Raw genomic sequence first — 12,744 nt, 5'->3', positions numbered from 1 at the left:
TAGTCCTGAACCTGAACCCCAAATCCAAAACTTTAAAGGCATATTTCTGTCTCTACATTTGAAACTTAGACCCTTCTGGGCCTTGCTCTTAATTGCTTTATTGGTCCCACACTGATTTACACTTGCTGACTGTGTGACTCTCTATTCTGAGCTGAAAAGGTATGTATATCCTGTGTTTTGAAACAGCCTTTGAAAGTAGAGTTAAATCCTTAATAATGTTAAAAATATGGGAGTACATTCAATTTCTTCAATATCTCTACTGTCTCCCAGGTCCGCTAATTTTTGCCCTGAGGCACAATGCCCATATGTTCACATACTTCCCAAGCACAACGGACAACAACCCTCTGTTTATACACAGGTCAACACTCAGTCCAAGCTTCTCTTCTCAGTCTTCAGAAGATGTTTTCATGTTGTTCTCAACAGATTGCGTCTGGAGGGAAGAAGCAACATGGTTCTGTTATTCCTTTATTTGGATAATTGCCCATTACCGCCCACTATGGACGTGGGGGTTTGTGTCATGTTTTGGCCCACGTGTGCTGCAGCTCTGGCCCTATGTCCCACAGCCAAACCACCAGAAAATGGTAATGGTTGTCACTACCCATTGCCCTCTGCCAGTTTGGAAACCAGCCCCTGAGAAGCTGCATCTCATTATTGCCGTTGGACAGCGCTGAACCACATTTGCGTACAGTGATTAATTCAATAAATTTGGCATGCAGAAAGAAATGTCTTGAAATTGCATTATTCCAGTCAAAACACCTGGATGCCCTTAGGAAACAAATACAGCAACTCTGGTATTGAGGGAAAAGGAATCACTGAGAATTTTAAAAGGGGGAAATAATTTGAAGTCACAGCTTTTATGTATCAGAACTAGCTTGGTAAAACAGATGCTTTTATAGTGTTATCAAATGCTCCCATGATGGAGCATGGGATCATAGAATGGGTGTGCAAACTGCAGGAACTGGATGATCTTAAGGTCCTTTCCAACCCTAACTATTCTATGTTTCTATGACTTCATCCATTGAAGGTTTTGCTTTCATATTAAAAACTTGGATGGGTGTTTTCTATGCCACTATGAAACAAAACCATATCAAAAGGAGTAATACTTGTGTGCCCCATAAATCAGATCAACATCTACAATTTTGACTCAGTAATGTCTCCCTTCTCTTTCCTCCCTCAGCTTTTAGACAAGAGAATACACAAGGGAATTTTTTGCATCACTTTATTTTCTTGCTTCTCCCTTAATAAAATAAAGTAAAATTGAAAGCTTTAGTAAATCCACACACCCTATCCTCACATATTAAAAAGCTGAAAGGTACTGGTAAAGCTTAGAAGTCAGGGTGTCTAAACTGGTAACTCTCCTACACCATCTTAAAGGTCTTTTCCAACCTAGTTGATTCTATGATTCTGTGATCACTAGCACAAAGGTTCTAATATTAAACCACTTCAGTTGATTCAGAAGTGTCACAGTGGCCTGGATTTTTGTAGCCTTCCTAAAACTGAAGTTCAGGATTACAAATGACTGTACAGTGGCAAAAGCTTTAAAAAAAATCAACTTTGCTTAATAGTTCCCTTTTGTATTTCAAGTAGTTACCATACAGAACGGCAGTGGCCAGGACAGAGAGAAACAAAAGAGAAATTCACTCCCAAATTTACTCAATAGGATTTTGTTGCTTTAATTAAAAATAAATCCCTTTAATTAAAAATAAAACTCCGCTTTCCTAATCATTGGCACCAGATACATAACAGTTGCATGTACTCTGTGATTCCTACTATGTATCTCTCAGTTAGCCCTTTGAGGAAAATATAATCTAATTCCAGAACTCTGAGCTAATCAAACCAGGGTGAGAGGGGAGAGTGTTTCCAGTACTTTCCTGTGAAAATCTCTCATGACCCATTCTACAAAAAACAAAACTGAGATTCCTTTTAAAGCTATAATTTCTGTATTCAGTCAGTAAAGCTAAGTTCATATATGACCTCATGGAACAAAAGAAAAGGAGTGTGATGATGTGACAAAGGTGTCAATTTTAATTTTCCATGTTCCATTGCTATGAAGTCTTAGCTTCCCAAACTCACTACCTATAACATCAATTTAAATCAGATATAACAGAACAGTATATTCTTATTCTGCAGCTTTCATCTGGCTTGAAAAACCCTTTCAGAACTTACAATTCTTTATTTACTTTTCTGAACTATTTTTTTCAATTCACTTGTACAATGAAAAGAACATCATCTTCATACTAGTGGTCTCCAGACCACTCCTCTACAGTCATAAATTAATTAGGACCAACCATCTTAATGAAAATGCAAGGGTTCAAAACCTACAGTGTTTCTTTATCTGAAGTACAGGAACAATTTGCACTTTTGATCACTGTGGCAGCATACCCTAAGGTGTTACGTGTACTTAAAAATACACCAGAATCTGGGTTACACAAGTCTTGCCTACACAATTGTACCTACATGTACAGATGACAAACGCTTGCACCATGTTATGGACCTCAAGACTTTTTCATTCTCTGGATCTGAACAGCAAAACACATGATATAAAAGCTATATCGCAACTAGTACTTGAAGCTAAACTCAAATCCTGTTTGAGCAGTCGTAAATTAGTATCTGCTTGTTCAATAGCTTACTGCAATATTTTGGAAGAGATCTTTCAGTACAAAATGCTGATTTTGTTCAATATAAAACAAGACTATTATAAAAAAAGACCATGACCTCTTATTGTACTGAACTTTTGCTTTACTTCAGCAAAACTTAGGTAACAGCCACTTTTGCTTCCGTAGTCTGATAAATAAATACACTCCTTTGAAAAAACTTCAAGTTAATCTTGGTTCTCCTCTTAAAAAAAGGGTGTATTTTTTCTTCATGACCTCTTTCCTAGAAAAGACAGATAGATTGTGTGCAGAGTTTATTACAAGATCGATCAAGATAATTGAGGTACAATTTTCTCAGCTATTTCTGTGATCATTTTTAAAGGCAGAGATGATTATGTTTTTCTTTCACCCATCTGGGAAAGCACGCTGTGTTCTCATATAATATGAACGTTTCAGCAAGGATGTGAGGCCATCTTTTTGGATGCAGCTAATAGCTCTGCCATTAGGCCATCCTCTCCCGAGACTTCATTTTTCTTATTAATAACTGTCAACACTATCTCTTTTTCAGAAACAACCAACCACACCTAAGTCTTCTCTTCCTCTCTGGCACAACAACAGCCAATATTAAGTCCAAAACGTGGCTATGGTTGTGAAGATCCTTCAAGATTCACTTTCCTCTTATGAAAATCTCCATAGACAATCCCTTTTTTATAGCACATTTTTTCTTTTTAAGAATTATTATTGAATATTTATGTGAAAAAAAAGCTTCCCTTTTTTAAAGGTCACCTCAAAATTAAACTCCCAGTTCTAGAGTTTTGCTGGAGTGCCATACGCAAAATTATCTTCTCTTTTATGTCAATTTTCCAGCGCCATAATTTAAGTGAATTACTCTTAATTGCATTTAACCTTTCAGAGAACAACATCCTGACTGTCTGCTTTGTTATTTTTCACTCAATCCTTTTTTTCCCTCTGTGCTATTCTGTTTCAAGTAACTGCGATACCATTACCCCAAGAACCATTCCTGTTCTGAAATAGTTTTTTTTATCTAATATTAAATAATTTTCCAGATCTGTGATGATTACACTCTGTTTCACTGTGATCACTTATATTTCAATCTATTTTAACAACCAGTTTTCTACCTAGAACTCTTCTATCAGTAAGCTCCAGTCCTTAATGCTTGAAAAGGTTAAGACTTCAAATTTTTTGCCTCTGCTTACCATTAAGGTAAACCCAAGACATCAAATAGGTTAACAACACATGCATGAGTGTATATTATCGTGTATTTAGTTTGTATCAGTGGTTTGAACCCTTAATTCGTTATCTTTCTAGACTTCGCAGTGATAAAACATTCCTACTGGATTTAAAACTAGTGATTTCCAAGTTTATTTGTGACATCTAAGCAGATACAAGCTTTAGCATCCATACCTTATCTACGCATTTGTATCCACATTTAACATTCTTGTTTATATATATATACAGAACCTTTGATGTTCCTTATGCACCAAATCCAGACATTTTATACACATAAGCAAGTATAGCTGCTAGCTCTGCATTTGACTTAGAGTGATAATATTAATAAATTATACTGTTCCAGCCTACTCTTTAACAAGCTTTTCTTTTTTTCAACTACCAGAAATAAGGCATTTAAACCAAATTGTTTTGTGAAACTGAAAAACAAAATCAAAACAAACAGTAAGCTTTGAAAATTTGGATAGTAACGGTGACTCTCAGTTAAGCAACACTTCTTTAAGGACTGTCAAAATCTCTTTTAAAATAAATCTCAAATTATTCATTATCTAGAAAGTTCAAAGCACTTCACAATTTTACCCAAGAGTTTGCCTGTTCTGGCTGGCAGCAAAATAAGTATGATGGGTGGTCTGTTTAAGGCACCTGTCCAAGCCCAATCACATTACATTTTCTTAGTATCAACAGTTGAAAACACTATAGCTGTTGCATCAACAAAAGTGCATGGGAATATCTCCAAAGCAGATGGCAACTAGCACATCACAAAAGCATGCAGATTCCCGAGCCAATTTATATAGCAAACCAGCATCTACCACAGAGCAAAGGGAAGAATAATTAGCATATTCAAATGTTCAGAACGTCCCAGCATCACATGGTCTATGATAAAGACCATGAAAAACAATTACTCTCATGTAATACTGGCTTTCATTTGGACAGGACCAACTTACAGCAGGGTTGATTCAACTGAGTAATTTCCTTTGAATCTGCAATAATCCATTTGAAAATACTGGCTGAATTTTGCATAACAGAAAACACTGAAATACAGACAAGGATCTTCTTAATTCAAAAGCTTAAGTATTTTGGTGTCAGTTCTTTTAAAGCAATATGGTTCTCATGTCATGAATGCATCAAATTTTACTGTAATTCACAGGTAAATCCCTAGCTGCCTTTGCAATTGTTTCTAAAACCACTGATTATGTTACTTGCATGCTTCACATTGTCTGAAAATCTAATTATTTTATTTTCTGTATAATTCTGTGTTAATTGACTCAGGATGGAGTCATCCAGTTATCCACAGGTGGCCCAGTTTTGCAGTTTTCATGTAAGAATTCACATATGTAACAGAAAAAAATGCTCTACAGATAGGCTTTGAGCAGACCCAACACTCTGGTGCGTAACCTTTCTACAGTGACCTGTTCATATTCTTCATACTCTAATTCCATCGTTCCTCTTCTGCAGGAAACAAACCAAATCCTTGTTACTGCTAGCATGATGCTGCTGATTTTAAAAACACAGGTATATTTCAGATATGACAGAAATGGGTCATAACTATCTTGTCAGTCAGCCACCACACTTCAACTATAAGAGTTTATATATCCAAACTAGGACCCAATTAGACTTCCAAGAGACATCATTTTCAGTGGCCTGATAATAGTGGTATGGTCATGGATTCCAACAACACAAAACCAAAGTAGAAACTTAGGATGTGCTTAATTTCAACTAACTTGAGATGCCCACACTTCAGATGGATATAGCTGAGCTTATGGCCATAGTCACCCTTTAGAGACCATAGAGAAGACCCACGGCCTCTGCTGACTACAGAAAAGGACCAGTGTTACAGACCCAGGAAAAGATACTTGCACCCTCAAAGCTCAATTAAACAAAATAGTAAAGACAAACCATAGTTTTTATCCTTATCACATGGAAAAAAACAGAAACATTATCATTATTTATTGACTGAACTTACGAACTTATTATCAGACATTAGTTATGAACTTATTACCAGACATTTCTTATTATCAGAAATAAGTCTTTTGGGATATATTTCAATTTAGAAAAATAAAAAATAACAAATGTATATATGATAGACACTCTGCATATTGGTTTTATATTCATTCACAAATTTATATGTAGGAAAATGTATTGATATATACTGCATGTCCTTACACAAAATGCCCATGGCAGGGGTTCGAACTAGATGATCTTAAAGGTCCCTTCCAACCCAACTCATTCTATGATTCTATATCTGGTTTATTATGAAAAAGATACACCAATGTTTTATCTTCAGGCATTGCAAACATTATCTTAAAAGTCTAGAGTACAGTATTGCATAGTTCAGCTTATCTCAATATTAATATTATATATCTGTGTATAGACATGTTGGACATCCTGTTTTGGAAGAATTTGGTGCACCACACTAAAATAATTAAAGACATAGCACATTCAATTTAAAGAAACAAGGTTTCCATTAATCCAGTATCTGAAAGCAGAAGTATGTATCTTTAGGACATGCTCTGATTTCCATGAATTTAATTCATGGAAATCCATTGGAATCCATGATCTTCCAAAGATCTTGGTGGTTGGTCTTGTCAGACAGTCACAACATTGTACTGGAAATGTGAACAAGATACTAATTTTCCCAAATGAAATGCTATAAATTTAGGTAAATATAAACCTGTCAGAATTATCCCTCTATAAGTTTCACACCAGGGTGTGGTGCTGCACAGCTGAGGAGCTGAGCTAATAAGTGCTGAAAAATTGAAGATGATGCTTTATGGCACTATGTAAATTGGCACCAAAAAAAACCCCAAAATGCTTGCACCTGTGTCCCAGTTTTCACAAATAAATGCCAAAACGTGGACCATACAAAGTCCCATTAGTATGAAAACAGAAGTGACAAATAGATCTGTCAGCAAGGTCTGTATTATACATTTCCAGTGTTGGCATAACTTTTTACCTGCTCAGGCTCAGAAGCAGCAAATTAACCAAAACCAGCATGAACATAGGTACATTCTACATACAGATTAAAAAAGCAATTTCTGCCACTTCCATGTTCTAATGCCATTACAGGGTTGTGAGCCCAAAAGTCTCTCTTGTTGGGTTCAACCTATCTCTGGGTCAACCGGAGGGAGTTACTCCACACTGACAGTAATGTAACCAAAACCAGACTTCAGCATTAAGCAAGCAAAGTCAGGTTTTGTTGTGACTGTATAAAGTCTTATACTGTATAAAGACTGTATAAAGTCTAAATAAAAAAAAAAATATATTTATATGAGTAAAGCCCTATTTCAGACTTCCAGTTTATACTGGCAAAGTACTATACATTGACATGAGATACTTTGGATGGATAGAGAGCACTTTTACGGAGAAAACAAGAGAGCTTGCTAGCACAGATCTGTCATCTCTGAGCGTGATTATGTTTAACACACCCAATTCAAGTACACATGAAAGCAGAAAGGGGCAGCACAGATTTGGACACACTCATTTATGAACTCCAGTGCAGTAATGTCACCAGAGCATTCCTACTAATTTCAAGAATTCTTAATTCATAAATCAGAACTTTAAAAATTAGTTTAAATTATGAGTTTTAAAATAGGAATCTTGATTATTTTTTTTGTGGGTGTGTATGTCTGGATTTTAAGGTTCATTTTTTCGTACCTTTTTCCTCAGTTCAGAGTGCTTGTGTCCTTATTCAGTAACATACACACAAGAACACTGGTCCTCAAATACCGAAACACAATGAAATCCCAGGGTATAACAAAACTGCCAGATACACAGTTCAAATTGACAAAGGATCCTTCATTCCAGGCCCAGAAATTTTACTGAAGACTGTAACAATATTGTGGTCCCATTACCAACATCTTCCCACAAGCAAATCTCCAATGGAGCTAAACCCTCCCACAGCACTTCAGACTTCCCCAAAAAGTCCTGAACTCAATGTTCTATGGCCAAGGTGAGTTCACTGCCCAGAGTGAGCATCTCTGAAATACTGTCTGGTAGATACAGCAGTTCTGCCAGCAACTACCAAGTCAATGTAAAGCCAGTCATACCAGTTAGCAGCTGCATCTCTAATCACCAGTGTATTAAATAAAAGGCAGACAGCACCATTCCTCATATTAATAGAAAGCATCTTTGCTATTTGCTGAGAATACTGCTAATGTAGTTTTGGTAAGCCCTGAGCACATCAACAACATTCCGTGGGGAATTCTAATTCAGGAACACCCCTCCCTCCAGGTTCCAGCAGGCTGTAAGTTGAACGAGATGGGCCAGGGAGCTTGCCTGGGAGATGCCTGCAGATGCAGCAGCTGAATGGACATCCAAATGACTCAGAAGCAGCAAACGTGCTGCAGAGAACAAGGAGAAGAAACACACAGGCACCAGTAGTGTAGCCAAGCCTGCATTTGTTTTGGCACGGTGTTGGCTAGCTGCAGGCTCATGAAGTGAACTGCCTCCTGTTGTCCCTGGGACTGTGCCCTCATTTGTTTTTAAACAAATAGGATGGCATGCAGTAAATAGCTGGCTCCTGCTAGCAAAATTATCTCACAAGACCCTAAATACCAATTATCTCTTGGGCAAAAAATAACATGATTTGTTTATTTATTATTTGTTTACCTTGCTGTGGTAACTAGAAACACTGGGTCCAGCCCCTTTGTGCCAGACAGTATTCAGATGCAGAACACAACTTGCTTTTCTCTTTGTGGACTGATTTCCCCCACCCAACTCCATTGTAAATCATATCTGTGATGCACAACTGTATGGATGTAGCCTAGCCAGGGACATTATTTTTCTAAGAGAGCTCAGTGTCAAAATATACTTCCAGCTGGACAGAAAAATGAGTTTCAAAATTTACATATTTTGACTGTTGCTAATTTGCTAAAAAGTTTTAAACTTTAAATTAAAAAAAAAAAAAATGAATGGAAATAAATTTGTCATTTGGCTTGGTGAGGGTTTGAATAGTTTATCATGGTAAGTGGACTACTAGGTTGTGCACCTGAATAACAATCCCTATGGCACTTCCTACCTCTCCTGTGGCAGCTGTGCAGAGAACTCTTTAAAATAACTTTCTAGAGTAAACTATGCCAACATGTACACTAGAAGACCTAAAACAATACCCATGCCATATAAATTCCATGTCAGAGCATTGCCCCTGACTCCCAATGAATGAAACCACCTGCAAATTTGAGGACAGTTGGTTATTTTTATCAGATCACAGTAACTGGCATAATGGTCTTAAAATTATTGGACAGACCCCTCAGCCTGTAAAAAAACTGGGAGAAGGGTAGGATTTAAAGGGAATGCACAAAAGAGGAAAAGAAATTCAGCATTTAATTTTAATACCTTTAATAATGAAGAAAGCAATTATAAGATGGCTATCTCTCAAGCAGTAAAGACTACATACTAATGATGTGATCTTATATAGTGATGATAATGACACAATACTAAGAAGAATTAAAAGGGGTGTGTAGAAAGATCCAAATACTTGGTATTTATACTTCCCTAACAAAATCACTGCTTTTGTCAAAATCACCTAAATGTAAAGACAATCAAGTAGATATCAATTACACTTCTTTGTAATCATCAACAAAGCATTTGTGGGTTAATTCACTTACCAAAATATCTCAATAACTGTACAATATCTACCAGCTATTTTTCACTGGGGGGTTCAAGAGGCTTAGTTCTGCATATATAGTTACAGCAATGTTTCTGGATATTTTGTATGTACACATGTTGTACATAAAAAACACTCTGCAACATACTGTTTTCAGCTAAAGTTAATTTTAAAGTGCAAAGCCATTTTAAATGAGAAAAATATCAAAACGGTTGCAAGTAAATTAAACTCTTCTGGTTTCTTCTGAATAGAGTCAGTGTGAGAGAACAGAGAGCACTGTGAGCAAAAGCCCATCCTAAGGAACAGAATACAGCTCACACTTAACATTTACTTTATTTAGAAAAGTTAAATATGATCACATATTTACATGTTGATATTTATTTAGCATTTAAGTCAAAATTTGATCCATTTATTTCATTAAGCCTAGAGAAAAAAAATAATAAAAACAGAAGCAATTGCAACCAAATATGTTTTTAAGGGTGTAAGAGGACATTTTATTGACACTATGAAATGTAATAAATTCCTTTTGGAGATGTTACATGTTAGCAGTGAAAGACTTGTAAAACACCATAAGCATCAGAACTTAAGCATATGTTAGTTTAACAAAATTTGCAAGCTGTTTTCATATTGCCTGTAATTTCCTACAGTTATTAACATACTGTTAATTCATTTAGGATAGTTCTTTCACTTAGTAAGGCTAGGTGTTAGCAGCAGCCATGATTTTCATGGTTTCCATTGGTTACATCTGCACTTCATAGGTTTGGCCCAGGAAAATAGTTATAACCCTTTTCTAGCACGTTCCCTTCTTCCCCTCCTTCAGGCAGAAGGCTAAACTGGCAGGGAAGGGGACTTTATCATGCCTCTAATCAATAACAGAAAACTCCCCAAAATGACAAAATCATCTTGTGGCCATTTCTGAGCACTTGATACAGACCAGTTAGATGTTTAGATTGTTTGTGGGGCTTTTGGTTTGTTTGGTTTGGTTTTGTCTGGGTTTTGGTTTGTTTGTTGGGGTTTCTTTATGTCATTAAATTACATTTTTCAATATCATTGACATTCAGTAGAATTAATATACTTAAAAACACCCCAAGAAAAGAATTCCTTCTGGTATAAATAACAAGTTATTACAGTAGAGTTGTTGTCTTCATGTAAGTCAGTTCTCTTCCATTTATGTTTGTTCAGAGCTCCTATTTTCTCTACTATTTTCTTTAGCTGGCTATTTTCCCTTTAACTATTTTTTAAAATACAGGTCTTCTCCCTGAAGCCCTGGAGTCCTCTCCACTTAGGGAAAATATAGATAGCCCTATGCTTGCTTTTTAATGGAAAAGAATGAATAAATCTTACGCCTTTCTGTTTCTCTTTTAAGAAGACAACACACAAACTATTCTAAACTCAGAGTACTATTTTTGCATGTCTTGATGTTTTATCCTTTGTTTTGTTCCTGGCATCAAGCTTTATTTGCTGGCACAAAGAAATCCTGTACCTCCAAGCTTGTAACTCAGAGGCAAGGAATGACAACCCATAAGCTTTAAAAAGGCTTATTCATGGTTTGTTGCCATAACTGTGCAGGAGAGATTGTCCAAAGCCACACACAGCTATTGTACCTTTGTTCAGTCACCCTTCATACCAAATAGCTCTCAAAAACTTCAATGCTCATTAAAGATGGCAAAATAAATTATTACAAATAAATAATTAGTGAATACTGCCCATAGTAATGATTAAACTTTCCTGCCAAGCTAATTTATTTTAAAAAGGACCTTGATGTGTCAATTACCACAATTATGTTTGTATCCTGCAAGTCAACTGAAAGGTTTCTCTCTGCTAATAGGCACTGGCAACACTGACTTGTTCATGGTGGCACTACTTTGCTGAGATTTTGTATTCTTGAAGCAGGCAACTAACACTGTAGAAAATTTTAGATGAATCTTGTATTCTTCTCCACCATGCAATTTTCTCATTTCCCCAAAGATTGGATTTTTTTTCCTTCTGTTTACTTCTTGGACCTGCTGCAGAATGCTTGTAGGTATATTAAAAAGACAGCTGACACATTCTGAAGGGGCATTATAACATGCCATTTGTCAGTGCACATTTAAGTGGGGCTCTAGGATTTCATGGCCTAAACATGTAGGAAAATAGTAGTCAGGACAGTAACTTAAACAGAAATATAAGCGCAGCATGCTCCTCATATTACACACAGACTGATGTTTCATCTACTTAACCCAGAGGCCATTCTGAAGGTAATAACATGCTACCTCAAGAGGCTAAGGTTTCATTACATTTTTAAGGACTAGCAGGTGTGCCCCTATGGCTTGCCAAAATCCTTCTTCATGATGAACTGCAAAACTAATCTGTAAACTTGCTGCTCACCCCCTGGGTCGCACTGCACCTGGCTAGTGAAACAGCAATAGCGGGGTTTATGCCTGGTCATCCTTATTCCACTGCCACAGACCTCAAAGCACCCAGGCAGGTGGTTAATCTACACATCACTAGGGAAAGAAGTTAAGTCTTACGACGTCAAGTATATACAGGTTACCAAAAAATGCAAAAGCTGCTACCCTTATGCCCCTACATCATACCAAGAGCATCACAGTTGTGCTCAGACATGGATTAATGTCAGACAAGCTTTCAAATGTCTATCAGGCCTTTTCAATACCGGCCTTTGCAGGCTGTCTGAAGTGCCTCGGAGGAGCCATCAGAGCCCCCTGCCACCTCTCAGTTCTCTTGCCAACCCAGCCTTCACTCTTGAAAGCATGCACCTGGCGAGGCTGAAGCCTAAATCGCCTTTCCAAACGCATTCAACATGAAAGGGGCAACCCCCATTTACTGTTTGATCACCGATTTGCCTGCCATATAGCATTTCTAAATACGTGCTCTGTACATAGCATCGACTATAAATAGGCTTTGGTAAGGGAGAGCGGTGTTAAAAGTGAGAACCTTGATGTTCTGGGATCGGACGCTCACCCCCGGCAAAACGACACGAACGGGGCCCAAGGCCGGCACTGCTTCCCCCGGCTGCGGAGCGCTGTGCGCCGGCGCGGTAAGCCACGCTACCGGAGGAGGAGGAGACGAGCACTGGGCATGGCGTCGCCCGCGGTGCTACAGAGGAGCGTGGTGTCCCCCGCGGGCAAGCACACCGCCTCCCTCATCTTCCTGCACGGCTCAGGTGGCTGCTTTGTACCCCTTCTCTCCCCTGAAACCCTGCGGTGGGGCTGGGGCTCGGGGCAGGGCGCTCGGCGGGCGCAGGGGGACAGCTGCCGGCTCTTCCTGCGCTGTGCTGGGAGCGGGACAGGAGCAGGG

General features: G+C 37.9%; 1 protein-coding gene across 1 annotated transcript in view; it reads left to right on the top strand.

Annotated features, from left to right (window-relative positions):
* The first annotated feature begins 12,396 nt into the window (after positions 1-12,396).
* LYPLAL1 (lysophospholipase like 1) overlaps positions 12,397-12,744 on the top strand; it is a 28,724-nt gene continuing 28,376 nt past the window's right edge. The window contains exon 1 of the mRNA XM_065679860.1: positions 12,397-12,610. Coding sequence (XP_065535932.1) covers positions 12,526-12,610 — 85 coding nt within the window. The 5' untranslated portion in view covers positions 12,397-12,525. The remainder of the gene's footprint in view (positions 12,611-12,744) is intronic.

Source organism: Lathamus discolor, chromosome 5, assembly GCF_037157495.1.
Source record: "Lathamus discolor isolate bLatDis1 chromosome 5, bLatDis1.hap1, whole genome shotgun sequence".
NCBI lineage: Eukaryota > Metazoa > Chordata > Aves > Psittaciformes > Psittacidae > Lathamus > Lathamus discolor.
Note: the sequence above shows the minus strand (reverse complement) of the source record. Positions and strands in the feature narration are given on the sequence as shown.